The 12,516-nt window shown below is 41.6% G+C and overlaps 2 protein-coding genes across 2 annotated transcripts; both read left to right on the forward strand.

The window, feature by feature from the left end:
• The first annotated feature begins 480 nt into the window (after positions 1-480).
• On the forward strand, positions 481-6,162 carry LOC117737722 (protocadherin gamma-A11-like). The gene is made up of 2 exons (XM_034543851.1): positions 481-2,978; positions 6,041-6,162. Exons 1-2 carry the CDS (start codon positions 594-596, stop codon positions 6,059-6,061), a joined length of 2,406 nt encoding a protein of 801 aa, XP_034399742.1. The 5' UTR covers positions 481-593; the 3' UTR covers positions 6,062-6,162.
• Positions 6,163-9,161: 2,999 nt separating this feature from the next.
• On the forward strand, positions 9,162-11,576 carry LOC117737977 (protocadherin beta-16-like). The gene has a single exon (XM_034544235.1). It carries the CDS (start codon positions 9,162-9,164, stop codon positions 11,574-11,576), a length of 2,415 nt encoding a protein of 804 aa, XP_034400126.1.
• Positions 11,577-12,516: the final 940 nt, after the last annotated feature.

The raw sequence follows: 12,516 nt of genomic DNA on the forward strand, positions 1-12,516 counted from the left end.
ACAATCTAATCATTTGTACATAATGATATATCAGTCACTGTGGCCTTTTTCTGCAACACGACAGCTTTAACTTTTGCTACTTCAAATATATGTTTAATGATAATAGTTCTGCACTTTTGCTACGAACAAATTGTATATGCAGGAGTTTAACTTGTTATGGAGTTTATTCTTTTCATTTGTTACGTTAACCTTTCTCGCAAAAAATCAGAGTATTTCTTCCACCACTGTCCATGGTGCTGAACCTTGCCTCTCTGTTTTACTTTGGCAGACATGAATGACATTGGACTGTTATAGTGACATTTAAGATGTTTTCATAGTAAGATCTTGAGGATATACTAAAATGGTCATATTCAATCATAACACTGTGAAGATAACAAGCGACTCATGGTGTCGCTGTTGGCTTACAGACTATAAACACACCACTCCACCCACTAGTACTGAGTGGATGTCAGTTGTAGTTTTCCGAGAAAATTCGTTCAATCGTCAACGTATGTTTGTGAACACTGGTGCAGAGTTTTGGATTATTTACTCTTTTTTGATATATTAACCATTTCACTCCGACTAAGAAGCTAAATGCGCCTTATTTTGTCAAGATGGGAGACAAAGGATACTCGTCGCTTCGTCTGATCTTCTGCATCGCTTCCTTCACTGTAGCGCTGCACCTCGTTAATGGAGACCTGAGTTATTCTATTCCAGAAGAGATGAAACGCGAATCTGTTATTGGAAATATCGCCAAAGATCTCGGTCTCGATCTGGAAACCTTATCTTCCCGAAAGGCCCGTGTTGATTTTGAGGGGACTCGTAAGCGCTACTGTGATATTAATCTGAGTACCGGAGATTTTATCACATCGGAGAAAATGGACCGAGAAAGTGTTTGTGGAAAGAAACCTTCTTGTGTTGTGAAAGTAGATCTGGTGTTAGAAAATCCTCTGGAGCTTCATCGTGTAAGTCTTCATATTCAAGATGTAAACGACAACTCTCCAAAATTCAGAGAAAATGTTATTGAAATGGAAATAAGAGAGTCCGCTGAAAAGGGAAACCGCTTCTCTATCGAGGAGGCCCATGACGCAGATATAGGTCAAAATGCTGTTCAAAGGTACAACCTGCAAAAGAACGATAACTTTATTCTCGCTGTTGACAGCAACAAGGTTGAACTCGTACTGGAGAACAAGCTTGATCGAGAGAAACAAAAAAATATTAATTTGCTTCTCACAGCTTTAGATGGAGGCTCAACTCAGAGATCCGGTACTGTGGTCATACACGTCACTGTACTGGATGCTAATGATAACGCCCCGGTGTTCAGCCAGGCCGTTTATAAAGCACGTCTGCCTGAAAACTCTCCTCCAAGTACCATCGTGATTAATGTTAGTGCGAATGACGCCGATGAAGGAGCAAATGGAGATGTTACATATCACTTTGGTCATGTTTCTGAAGACGATATAAATGTATTTTCCATTGATCCTAAAACTGGAGAAATTAAAGTAACTGGTGTGATTGACTTTGAAGAAAGCAGTTCTTTTGAAATGAGAGTGCAAGCTAAAGATGGATTAGGACTAACCTCTTACGCTAAAGTTATAATAGATGTTACTGATATAAATGATAACGCTCCTGTGATATATCTGAAATCACTGACTAACTCGATACGGGAGAACGTGTCACCAGGTACAGAGGTGGGCATCATCAACGTGCAGGATAGAGACTCTGATACTAACAGACAGGTCCGCTGCTCCATTCAGCAACACGTCCCCTTTAAGTTGGTTACATCTATTAAAAACTATTATTCTCTGGTGACCACAGGACAACTGGACCGTGAACTAGAGTCTGATTACAACATTACAATCACTGCCACTGACGAGGGCTCTCCACCTCTGTCCTCCTCTAAAACTGTCCAGTTGTCTGTAGCAGACATCAACGACAACCCACCTGTGTTTGAGGAACAGTCCTACAGCGCTTATATGACTGAAAATAACAAACCTGGCTCCACTTTATGTTCCGTTACTGCTCGAGACCCCGACTGGAGACAAAACGGTACCGTAGTTTATTCTCTGTTACCTGGTGAGGTGAACGGCGCCCCGGTGTCCTCCTATCTATCTGTTAACGGAGACACGGGGGTGATCCACGCTGTGAGGTCGTTTGATTATGAACAGTTCAGGAGTTTTAAAGTGTACGTGATGGCCAGAGACAACGGTTCTCCTCCCCTCAGCAGCAACGTGACCGTCAGTGTGTTCGTATCGGATGTGAATGACAACTCTCCTCAGATACTGTACCCCGCCCCGGAGGGCAACTCCTTCATGACCGAGCTGGTCCCCAAAGCTGCACACGGAGGCTCTCTGGTGTCCAAAGTGATCGCGGTGGACGCAGACTCCGGACAGAACGCCTGGCTGTCCTATCATATAGTCAAATCCACTGATCCGGGTCTTTTTACCATTGGTCTCCACACCGGAGAGATCAGGACCCAGCGGGACATTTCTGAGTCTGACAGCATGAAACAGAACCTCATTGTGTCCGTGAAGGATAACGGACAGCCCTCTCTCTCTGCCACCTGCTCCATGTATTTACTTATTTCTGATAACTTGGCTGAGGTGCCAGAACTGAAGGATATTTCTTATGACGAGAAGAACTCCAAACTGACCTCTTATCTGATCATCGCGCTGGTGTCCGTGTCCACCTTTTTTCTGACCTTCATCATCATCATCCTGGGTGTGAGGTTTTGTCGCAGGAGAAAGCCCAGACTGTTGTTTGATGGAGCAGTTGCCATCCCCAGCGCGTATCTCCCTCCTAATTACGCAGACGTTGACGGCACAGGAACTTTACGGAGCACCTACAATTATGACGCGTACCTGACAACAGGTTCTCGAACCAGTGACTTTAAGTTCGTGAGTTCTTACAATGACAACACACTGCCTGCTGACCAGACTCTGAGGAAAAGTCCATCGGACTTTGCTGATGCATTTGGTGAATCAGACGAATCTCCAGAGGTAAGAATATAAATATGTACTGTATTCATTTCTTTAGCTCCACTTCCTTCTCTTTAAAGTATCATTAACGTTTTATATAATCCTCCTTCTATCACAACAAATGAATGATATTAGATTCGCTCTGCAATTTTTAGGTCGTCCAGACTTACCTCTAGACTTTATTTCGTTTGCGATAGAGCGGACAATTATCTGTAAATCTAAACCCTCATACTGTGTCAGCAGCACTGTTGTTTCAGTACACTGACTGTCTTTATATTCTCATTCCTCTTCGATAACCGCACAGTAACACCGTTGCTATAAATGTTACATCTAATGTTTGTAAAATTGTCTCAACTGTAAACACACGTGAGTGGGCCCTGCACAGGTTGTGGGCATGTTATATTACAATAAATTCCTGTTGTTGCACACAGATTAACACTAATTACCACATAGTTATTGTCAACATGAAGGGAACGAGAAAGAGGACACGACTAGTTGACTTTAACTACATTCTGATAAACTAAAATACGACTTTAAATATATCAAGTATATGTCCGTAAAATAATGTTTGTTGCATTTTAATAAGACAAGTATTGCTATCCACAAAGTAAAGTGTTACAAAATAAAATCAACACAGAAGCCTAAACCACACCTGAGGGCATAGAGAGACTAAATCCTCAGTAGTTGACGAGCAAGCCAGCTAGCACATTTAACACAAACCCATCCATAAACAAGCCAGTAACCAGTAACAAGCAACACTCCTCAATTGAATGAATACTGCCCAGGTCTGCAGCAGCTAATGTTATCACAACGCACATTTACAGCTTTTAAGTTTTGACCCCTGTTTATCCATCCTGTGGTACCCAGTTTACACTACAAAGTACCTCAAAGACTCCTCGGGCCATTAAGACCATCTTCATACCCTATTGCCCTGATATATTCTGACGATGCACTTGTATGCAGTGCAATAGTGCTTTCAATAGGGTTTTACATTGAAATGTGATGCAGAAACATTATTAACGAGTGAATTTATATTGACCATACAAATATTTTGCTTAATAATAATGTTATGTGTGCACAGCAATATAACTACATGTGTATGAGCATGGTAGCTCTCTATTATGCATGAACATATTCTATAACAGCTCATTTAATTATGGTTATATTTTTCCATTTGAGCTCTCTCTTAAATACTGAGGCCCTTAACTAATGTCTCTCATGTTATAATATTGGCTGTGTGTGTGTATGTATATATAATTTCAGCCCTCACTATGCAACTTTGTCCTTACCACGCTAGATCACTGCTTATGTTCATCTCTTCAATACTTTGTGCATTCACTTTCTCGGTGGTACCCTTGCCTATACGAACGTTTTACTGGACTGTAGTATTTTTTCTCTTCTGTAAGAGTTAAATTGGTTTGGGCCATCCCAAAGACGCTTGATTTGCAATTTGTTTATTATCTCCAGTACAACTCAAACTATTCTTTGACTTAAATATCCATTAGTTATTTTTCTATTTTTGCGCTTGAATTGGCGGCAGCATATCATAATTGAACAAGAAAATAATTGCAGTGAAAACATTTACTGTTGACCTTTAACGTGCAGCGATTAAATTGAACTCAGAGTGTCGCTATTCACCAAGCAGAGGAAACACGCCTCCACCCCTTGCTCGTGCTTTGTAGGCTTGATTTTCTTCTTGTCAGATTGTACACTCGGGTGTGCTTTTCTCAGCCGTTAGCTTCACGTACACAGTTTGCAAGTGCAACTGTTGTTGTCTTATGTAATACTGGATCCCACAGATAGTCGCACGGGGATAAATAACACCATTCAACGTCAACGACTGGTTTTTCGTTCTTGTCTCAGGATGGCACACAATGGATATTCAGCGGCTGGTCTGCTTTGCTGGTTTGCTTTCTTTCTTCAGCTGCTTCACACCGTTAATGGAGACACAAGCTTTTCTATTCCAGAGGAAATGAAACCCGGATCTGTGATTGGAAATATAGCAAAGGACCTCGGATTGAACGTGGGGAAGTTATCGACTCGAAAGGCCCGCATTGACAGCGATCTGAACCGCGAACGGTACTGTGACATTAATCTTAACACTGGAGATTTGATTGTTGCTGAACGAATTGACAGAGAGGCGCTTTGCGGCGAAAAGGCATTGTGTATTCTGAAATTTGAGTTAATCTTAGAGGCACCTCTGGAGTTGCACCGTATTTCACTACAAATACAAGATATAAACGATAATCCGCCTGTTTTCACAAAAGATGATATCAAGATCGAAATCAATGAACTGGCTGTAAAAGGATCTCGCTTTCGTGTTTTGGAGGCACATGATATAGATATCGGGCAAAACACTGTTCAAAGCTATGCATTACAGACAAACAATTATTTAGTATTGAAAATTCAGTCAGAATCAGATGGGGGAAAATTTGCAGAGCTAGTGTTGAACAATGAATTAGACCGTGAAGAACAGCAAGAATTGAGATTATTGCTCACTGCTCTTGATGGAGGCAGTCCTCAAAGAACTGGCACTGCAACTGTGCATGTGACTGTACTGGATGCTAATGATAACCCCCCAGTGTTTAGTCAGGCAGTGTATAAAGCTAGTTTGCCTGAAAACTCGCCTCTTAATACTTTAGTGGTCACAGTTTCTGCAAATGATGCAGATGAAGGTCTAAATGGTGAGGTGACTTATGAACTAAGTCGCATCTCAGAAACAAGTAGAAGAGCATTTGCTTTGAATCACAAAACAGGAGAACTTAAAGTAATAGGGCTTTTGGATTTCGAGAAAGAGTCAATATATGAAATGCGTGTAGCCGCCAAAGATGGATATGGCCTAACCTCAGATTCCAAAGTGATAATTGAAATCTCCGATGTTAACGACAACGCACCAGAAATCAATTTAAAATCTCTTAATAGCCCCATACCTGAGAACGTGTCACCTGGTACAGAGGTGGGCATCATTAACGTACAGGATAGAGACTCTGAGACTAACAGACAGGTCCGCTGCTCCATCCAGCAACATGTCCCCTTTAAGTTGGTTCCTTCTATTAAAAACTATTATTCTCTGGTGACCACAGGACAACTGGACCGTGAACTAGAGTCTGATTACAACATTACAATCACTGCCACTGACGAGGGCTCTCCACCTCTGTCCTCCTCTAAAACTGTCCAGTTGTCTGTAGCAGACATCAACGACAACCCACCTGTGTTTGAGGAACAGTCCTACAGCACTTATGTGACTGAAAATAACAAACCTGGGTCCACTTTATGTTCCGTTACTGCTCGAGACCCCGACTGGAGACAAAACGGTACCGTGGTTTATTCTCTGTTACCTGGTGAGGTGAACAGCGCCCCGGTGTCCTCCTATCTATCTGTTAACGGAGACACGGGGGTGATCCACGCTGTGAGGTCGTTTGATTATGAACAGTTCAGGAGTTTTAAAATGCACGTGATGGCCAGAGACAACGGTTCTCCTCCACTCAGCAGCAACGTGACCGTCAGTGTGTTCGTATCGGATGTGAATGACAACTCTCCTCAGATACTGTACCCCGCCCCGGAGGGCAACTCCTTCATGACCGAGCTGGTCCCCAAAGCTGCACACGGAGGCTCTCTGGTGTCCAAAGTGATCGCGGTGGACGCGGACTCCGGACAGAACGCCTGGCTGTCCTATCATATAGTCAAATCCACTGATCCGGGTCTTTTTACCATTGGTCTCCACACCGGAGAGATCAGGACCCAGCGGGACATTTCTGAGTCTGACAGCATGAAACAGAACCTCATTGTGTCCGTGAAGGATAACGGACAGCCCTCTCTCTCTGCCACCTGCTCCATGTATTTACTTATTTCTGATAACTTGGCTGAGGTGCCAGAACTGAAGGATATTTCTTATGACGAGAAGAACTCCAAACTGACCTCTTATCTGATCATCGCGCTGGTGTCCGTGTCCACCTTTTTTCTGACCTTCATCATCATCATCCTGGGTGTGAGGTTTTGTCGCAGGAGAAAGCCCAGACTGTTCTTTGATGGAGCAGTTGCCATCCCCAGCGCGTATCTCCCTCCAAATTACGCAGACGTTGACGGCACAGGAACTTTACGCAGCACATACAATTATGACGCGTACCTGACAACAGGTTCTAGAACCAGTGACTTTAAGTTCGTGAGTTCTTACAATGACAACACGCTGCCTGCTGACCAGACTCTGAGGAAAAGTCCATCAGACTTTGCTGATGTGTTTGAAGATTGTGATGCTTCTCCTGAGGTAGGAACACCTTCCATATTAATGAACCATCTAAAATCAACTATCGAAACACTGTACCAATATCCGCATACGGAAGCCTAACAGCTCTTAAAGCAACACTCTCCCATCCACTCACCTTCTGCACACTCACATACACATGTCCTCAATGTGCACACTATTTGTCAGCTCAGTGTTGTGAATAATGTTTGCACATTTGTTTTCCTCAAGTCTTTTATATCTGTTGGCGTGATTGCTGCATTTTATGTTTCATTCGGGAAGCATGTCTGAAATACGCTAGTTTCTCTCTCCTTGGTGCTGATTTCTGTTTGATCTTCTGGTGCATTTTGTAAGCAGTTTTCCTCGTTTATTAAGCTGTTGTCATTTTCTCTTTGCTGAATTGGGTTTCAGTATATTTGTTTTTTTACAGACTTTGCTCAAATAATGTGCCTTTGTATGCCTTCACTTTTCACTGTAAACTGCAGTTTCAGTAACTTTTCTCGATTTATATTTATTAGAGGTTTACCAGTAGTAACGGATGTTGAGTCATATTAGAGTCATATTAGAACAGTATGAATACATTCTAAAACTAGTCTCTGTGTTTCTTCCGTTTTGCTTGGTAACATTATTGCTGCTATTTCCTCGTTATACATGTTATATGTTCTCTAGTACTAAAAACTGTTACAAACGTTCTTCAACACAAAATGAAGCAGACAACGCAGTCAGGTTTTTACAGGGCAGCTCACGATACAATAGTTTGAAACTGAAAGTTTTATAGTCTTGTATTTGGTGCATTTACTTTTATAAATTAGGAAATGGAATTCCAGCCCGATTTGATTTCCCTTTGCAACAACTTTTGATCATAGCTAACTTTTTTTTATGTTGTCCAATTTTTGTATGTAAAAATATATCAAAAAACCAGAAGCACACACTCAAACCATGTTTAAACCTGTAATCAAGCCATGAGTTCCTGATGTTTACCTGTGAGAACATATCTCTTTGTATTAGTTGATGTTAAAGCATTCATGCAAATATCTTTTTAAGCTATCTGATCTTTGCTCAGAGTCATCTAAATGCTCACAATATTTTAGCCTGAGTATTCATTGAATGCAATGTGTTAACTTTCAGCATTACACTGTATGTGATATGATGAAAAACACAGTTCAGTCTGCAGTCTAACAATCAAATATAAGCCCAACCTCCTTGGTCAAAACTCTGTAGTAAATTTCCACATTGTTTCAATCTGCATAATTCCAAAGTGAAGATAGTTTTTTCAATGTGAGCAATACAGGTCATGAAGAGTGTAAACACATTCATCTGTGTTACTTGATCTTAAACTGGAGATGTGAATAAGTGCAGAAATATAAATACATATATGAATACCATTTCATCAGGACATCCGTTCTCATACAGTTTGGGAATTAAATGGAAGAGGAACAAAACAATCTAAAAGTCCCCATTCTTCAGACATCGTTTCTAAAATGATCCTGACTGTTATTGTGAAACAATGGCTCTTTTCGAGAGAGTAACATTTCATATTGTGTCTTCTTTATCTATCTCATGTGTGCACGCTGTGTACCATCTCGTCTCAATAGTCATTGTAGAACAACCCTATAGTAAAGCTATTTAGTTTTATTTTTTAATGTTTATTACATAAATATTACTGAAACGGTCAATCTTTTAAATATATAAATCCCAAAATCCCATATGAAGCTGTTATACCTAAACTAGCACTCATGGTGTCAGTGTGTACCAGCAAACGAGAAGGCACAGTCTTTCTCCACCCTTCTTCCTCTGCGAATGTAAAGCCTGACTCTGCTGTTGTACCGTAGTTGAACAAAAAAAAACATATCGTGTTGGATTGCTATGCCACAATTGTGTATAGATTTTTAAAAAATCGTTCATTTTTTACATTTCTTCTCCTACTTCGTAGTTTAGTGTATATCGTTTATCTCCCAGTAGCAATGGGATGCAGAATATTTGCGCGTCTTTCCGGCCTTGCTTTTATATTTCTTGTCCTCCAACCCGTCTATGGAGACCTGAGCTACTCTAACCCGGAGGAGATGAAACGTGGATCTATTATTGGAAATATCGCTAAGGATCTGGGACTTGATTTGGGAAGACTGTCTGCTCGTAAGGCCCGTATCGATACTGAAGATAGCAGTGTTAAATACTGCGGTATAAATATCAATACCGGAGACTTGATTGTACAAGAAAGGATCGACAGAGAAGGGCTTTGTGTGAAAAAGGCATCATGTGTTCTGAAACAGGAACTCGTATTGGAAAACCCTCTTGAACTGCACCGTATTAGTATCCGCGTTCAAGATATCAACGACAATTCACCTCAATTCAAAGAGGATTCGCTTAAAATAGAAATTCAGGAATCGGCTGACAAGGGTGCGCGTTTTCTCTTGGACGAGGCTCACGATGGAGACATCGGAGATAATGCTGTGCAGGGCTACTCACTTCAGCAGAATGACCATTTTAAACTCAATGTGAAGACAAAGGGTGTTGGACGGAAATGTGGTGAATTGGTTCTATACAAAGAATTAGACAGAGAGGACAAAAAGGAGATAATGTTATTGCTCACCGCATTTGATGGAGGCTCTCCTCAGAGATCAGGTACTGTAGTCATACACGTCACTGTACTGGATGCTAATGATAACGTACCAGTGTTTAGCCAGGCCATTTATAAAGCCAGTCTGCCTGAAAACTCTCCTCTGGATACATTGGTGATAACAGTGAGTGCCGATGATGCAGATGAAGGGATTTATGGTGAAGTTACTTATGGATTTGATCACGTTTCAGATGCAAACCAAGTTTTCTCTCTGAACCCTAAAACAGGAGAAGTTAAAGTGGCTGAATCTATTGATTATGAAAAAGAATCGTCATTTGAAATCCAGATTAGCGCAAAAGATGGTCTGGGATTGGCGTCATATTCAACAGTAATAATAGAAATTACAGATTTAAATGACAACGCTCCTGTGATATATCTGAAATCCCTGACTAGCCCCATACCTGAGAACGTGTCACCTGGTACAGAGGTGGGCATCATCAACGTGCAGGATAGAGACTCTGAGACTAACAGACAGGTCCGCTGCTCCATTCAGCAACACGTCCCCTTTAAGTTGGTTCCTTCTATTAAAAACTATTATTCTCTGGTGACCACAGGACAACTGGACCGTGAACTAGAGTCTGATTACAACATTACAATCACTGCCACTGACGAGGGCTCTCCACCTCTGTCCTCCTCTAAAACTGTCCAGTTGTCTGTAGCAGACATCAACGACAACCCACCTGTGTTTGAGGAACAGTCCTACAGCGCTTATGTGATTGAAAATAACAAACCTGGCTCCACTTTATGTTCCGTTACTGCTCGAGACCCCGACTGGAGACAAAACGGTACCGTGGTTTATTCTCTGTTACCTGGTGAGGTGAACGGCGCCCCGGTGTCCTCCTATCTATCCGTTAACGGAGACACGGGGGTGATCCACGCTGTGAGGTCGTTTGATTATGAACATTTCAGGAGTTTTAAAGTGAACGTGATGGCCAGAGACAACGGTTCTCCTCCACTCAGCAGCAACGTGACCGTCAGTGTGTTCGTATCGGATGTGAATGACAACTCTCCTCAGATACTGTACCCCGCCCCGGAGGGCAACTCCTTCATGACCGAGCTGGTCCCCAAAGCTGCACACGGAGGCTCTCTGGTGTCCAAAGTGATCGCGGTGGACGCGGACTCCGGACAGAACGCCTGGCTGTCCTATCATATAGTCAAATCCACTGATCCGGGTCTTTTCACCATTGGTCTCCACAGCGGAGAGATCAGGACCCAGCGGGACATTTCTGAGTCTGACAACATGAAACAGAACCTCATTGTGTCAGTGAAGGATAACGGACAGCCCTCTCTCTCTGCCACCTGCTCCATGTATTTACTTATTTCTGATAACTTGGCTGAGGTGCCAGAACTGAAGGATATTTCTTATGACGAGAAGAACTCCAAACTGACCTCTTATCTGATCATCGCGCTGGTGTCCGTGTCCACTTTTTTTCTGACCTTCATCATCATCATCCTGGGTGTGAGGTTTTGTCGCAGGAGAAAGCCCAGACTGTTGTTTGATGGAGCAGTTGCCATCCCCAGCGCGTATCTCCCTCCTACTTACGCAGACGTTGACGGCACAGGAACTTTACGCAGCACCTACAATTATGACGCGTACCTGACAACAGGTTCTAGAACCAGTGACTTTAAGTTCGTGAGTTCTTACAATGACAACACACTGCCTGCTGACCAGACTCTGAGGAAAAGTCTATCAGACTTTGCTGATGCGTTTGGGGATTGTGATGATTCTCCTGAGGTAGGAACATGCTCACATATCTTTTGACATTTTTTCCTATTCAGACAAGTGTATAAGCTGTAACACACTTACGCTGTTGGCTATCTGCTCTAATCTTTTCTGCAACTTTCTCGGTCTCTGTCGGTTCAAGTCTAAAGTTACGGTAGCGAATGTGTCGCTATTTTTTAATTTAGTTCTACACTTGTTCCCTATTGTTGGCCTTCGTTTCATTACTTTAATTATGTCAGTCGGTTGTCCCTTTAATTTTTGATTCAGTGATCCTTTTTTGAGTTTAGGGGAATTAATTCCCAATGTTGGGAGCCTAAGTGTCTTGATTTTGTAACGAGTCACCAATCATGTGTTAGTTGGCTATACTACACACATCAATTGCATTTCATATTGGTAGAACCGTTGCAATATTTCCATCGAAACATCATGGATTTTTCCCCTCACATGTTTCATCCCATATGCTCTTTCCGGTCTTTTGTGTTTACACATTATTCAAATGCCTGTTGTGTTAAGTCAAACATTATACTGTATTACGAATAATTGTCTTTTCATCTCATTATGTTTACCTATTAATCAGCTGTGTGTTCGTCTGTGTCATTCTAATGGAGCGGCATTTTTTCTTGCCTCTGTCCCTGGTGCTGAACAGCGTTATTTCTCTATTGATGTATGATGAGGAAAACTTACATATGTCTTGTTAATTTTGGCCTTTAAAAATAGAGACATACATGTTAGACTTTAGTTGTTTGTACAATCAGACATTTTTCGCTTTGACATTAACGTTGGACCTCTGGTCTTCAATGATAAGAATTACATCATGTGATATGAATTATATCCCCAATCAGTAAAGTGTAATGCATTTTGTTGCTACTCAATAGCATACACGTTACATCCATTACAATTTCCTGTTTGATACTGTTGTCGACATTCATTTATTTTGTTTTATTATTGATATTATTATTATTGCAAATATTATCATTGA

This window comes from Cyclopterus lumpus, chromosome 10 (assembly GCF_009769545.1).
Source record: "Cyclopterus lumpus isolate fCycLum1 chromosome 10, fCycLum1.pri, whole genome shotgun sequence".
Classification (NCBI taxonomy): Eukaryota; Metazoa; Chordata; class Actinopteri; order Perciformes; family Cyclopteridae; genus Cyclopterus; species Cyclopterus lumpus.

Bases quoted from the DNA above. Each gene is read 5' to 3' on its own strand.
- LOC117737722 (XM_034543851.1), top strand. From the start codon at position 594: ATGGGAGACAAAGGATACTCGTCGCTTCGTCTGATCTTCTGCATCGCT. The intron at 2,979-6,040 runs GTAAGAATATAA...TGGTGACCACAG, and splicing joins AATCAGACGAATCTCCAGAG to GACAACTGGACCGTGAACTA.
- LOC117737977 (XM_034544235.1), top strand. From the start codon at position 9,162: ATGGGATGCAGAATATTTGCGCGTCTTTCCGGCCTTGCTTTTATATTT.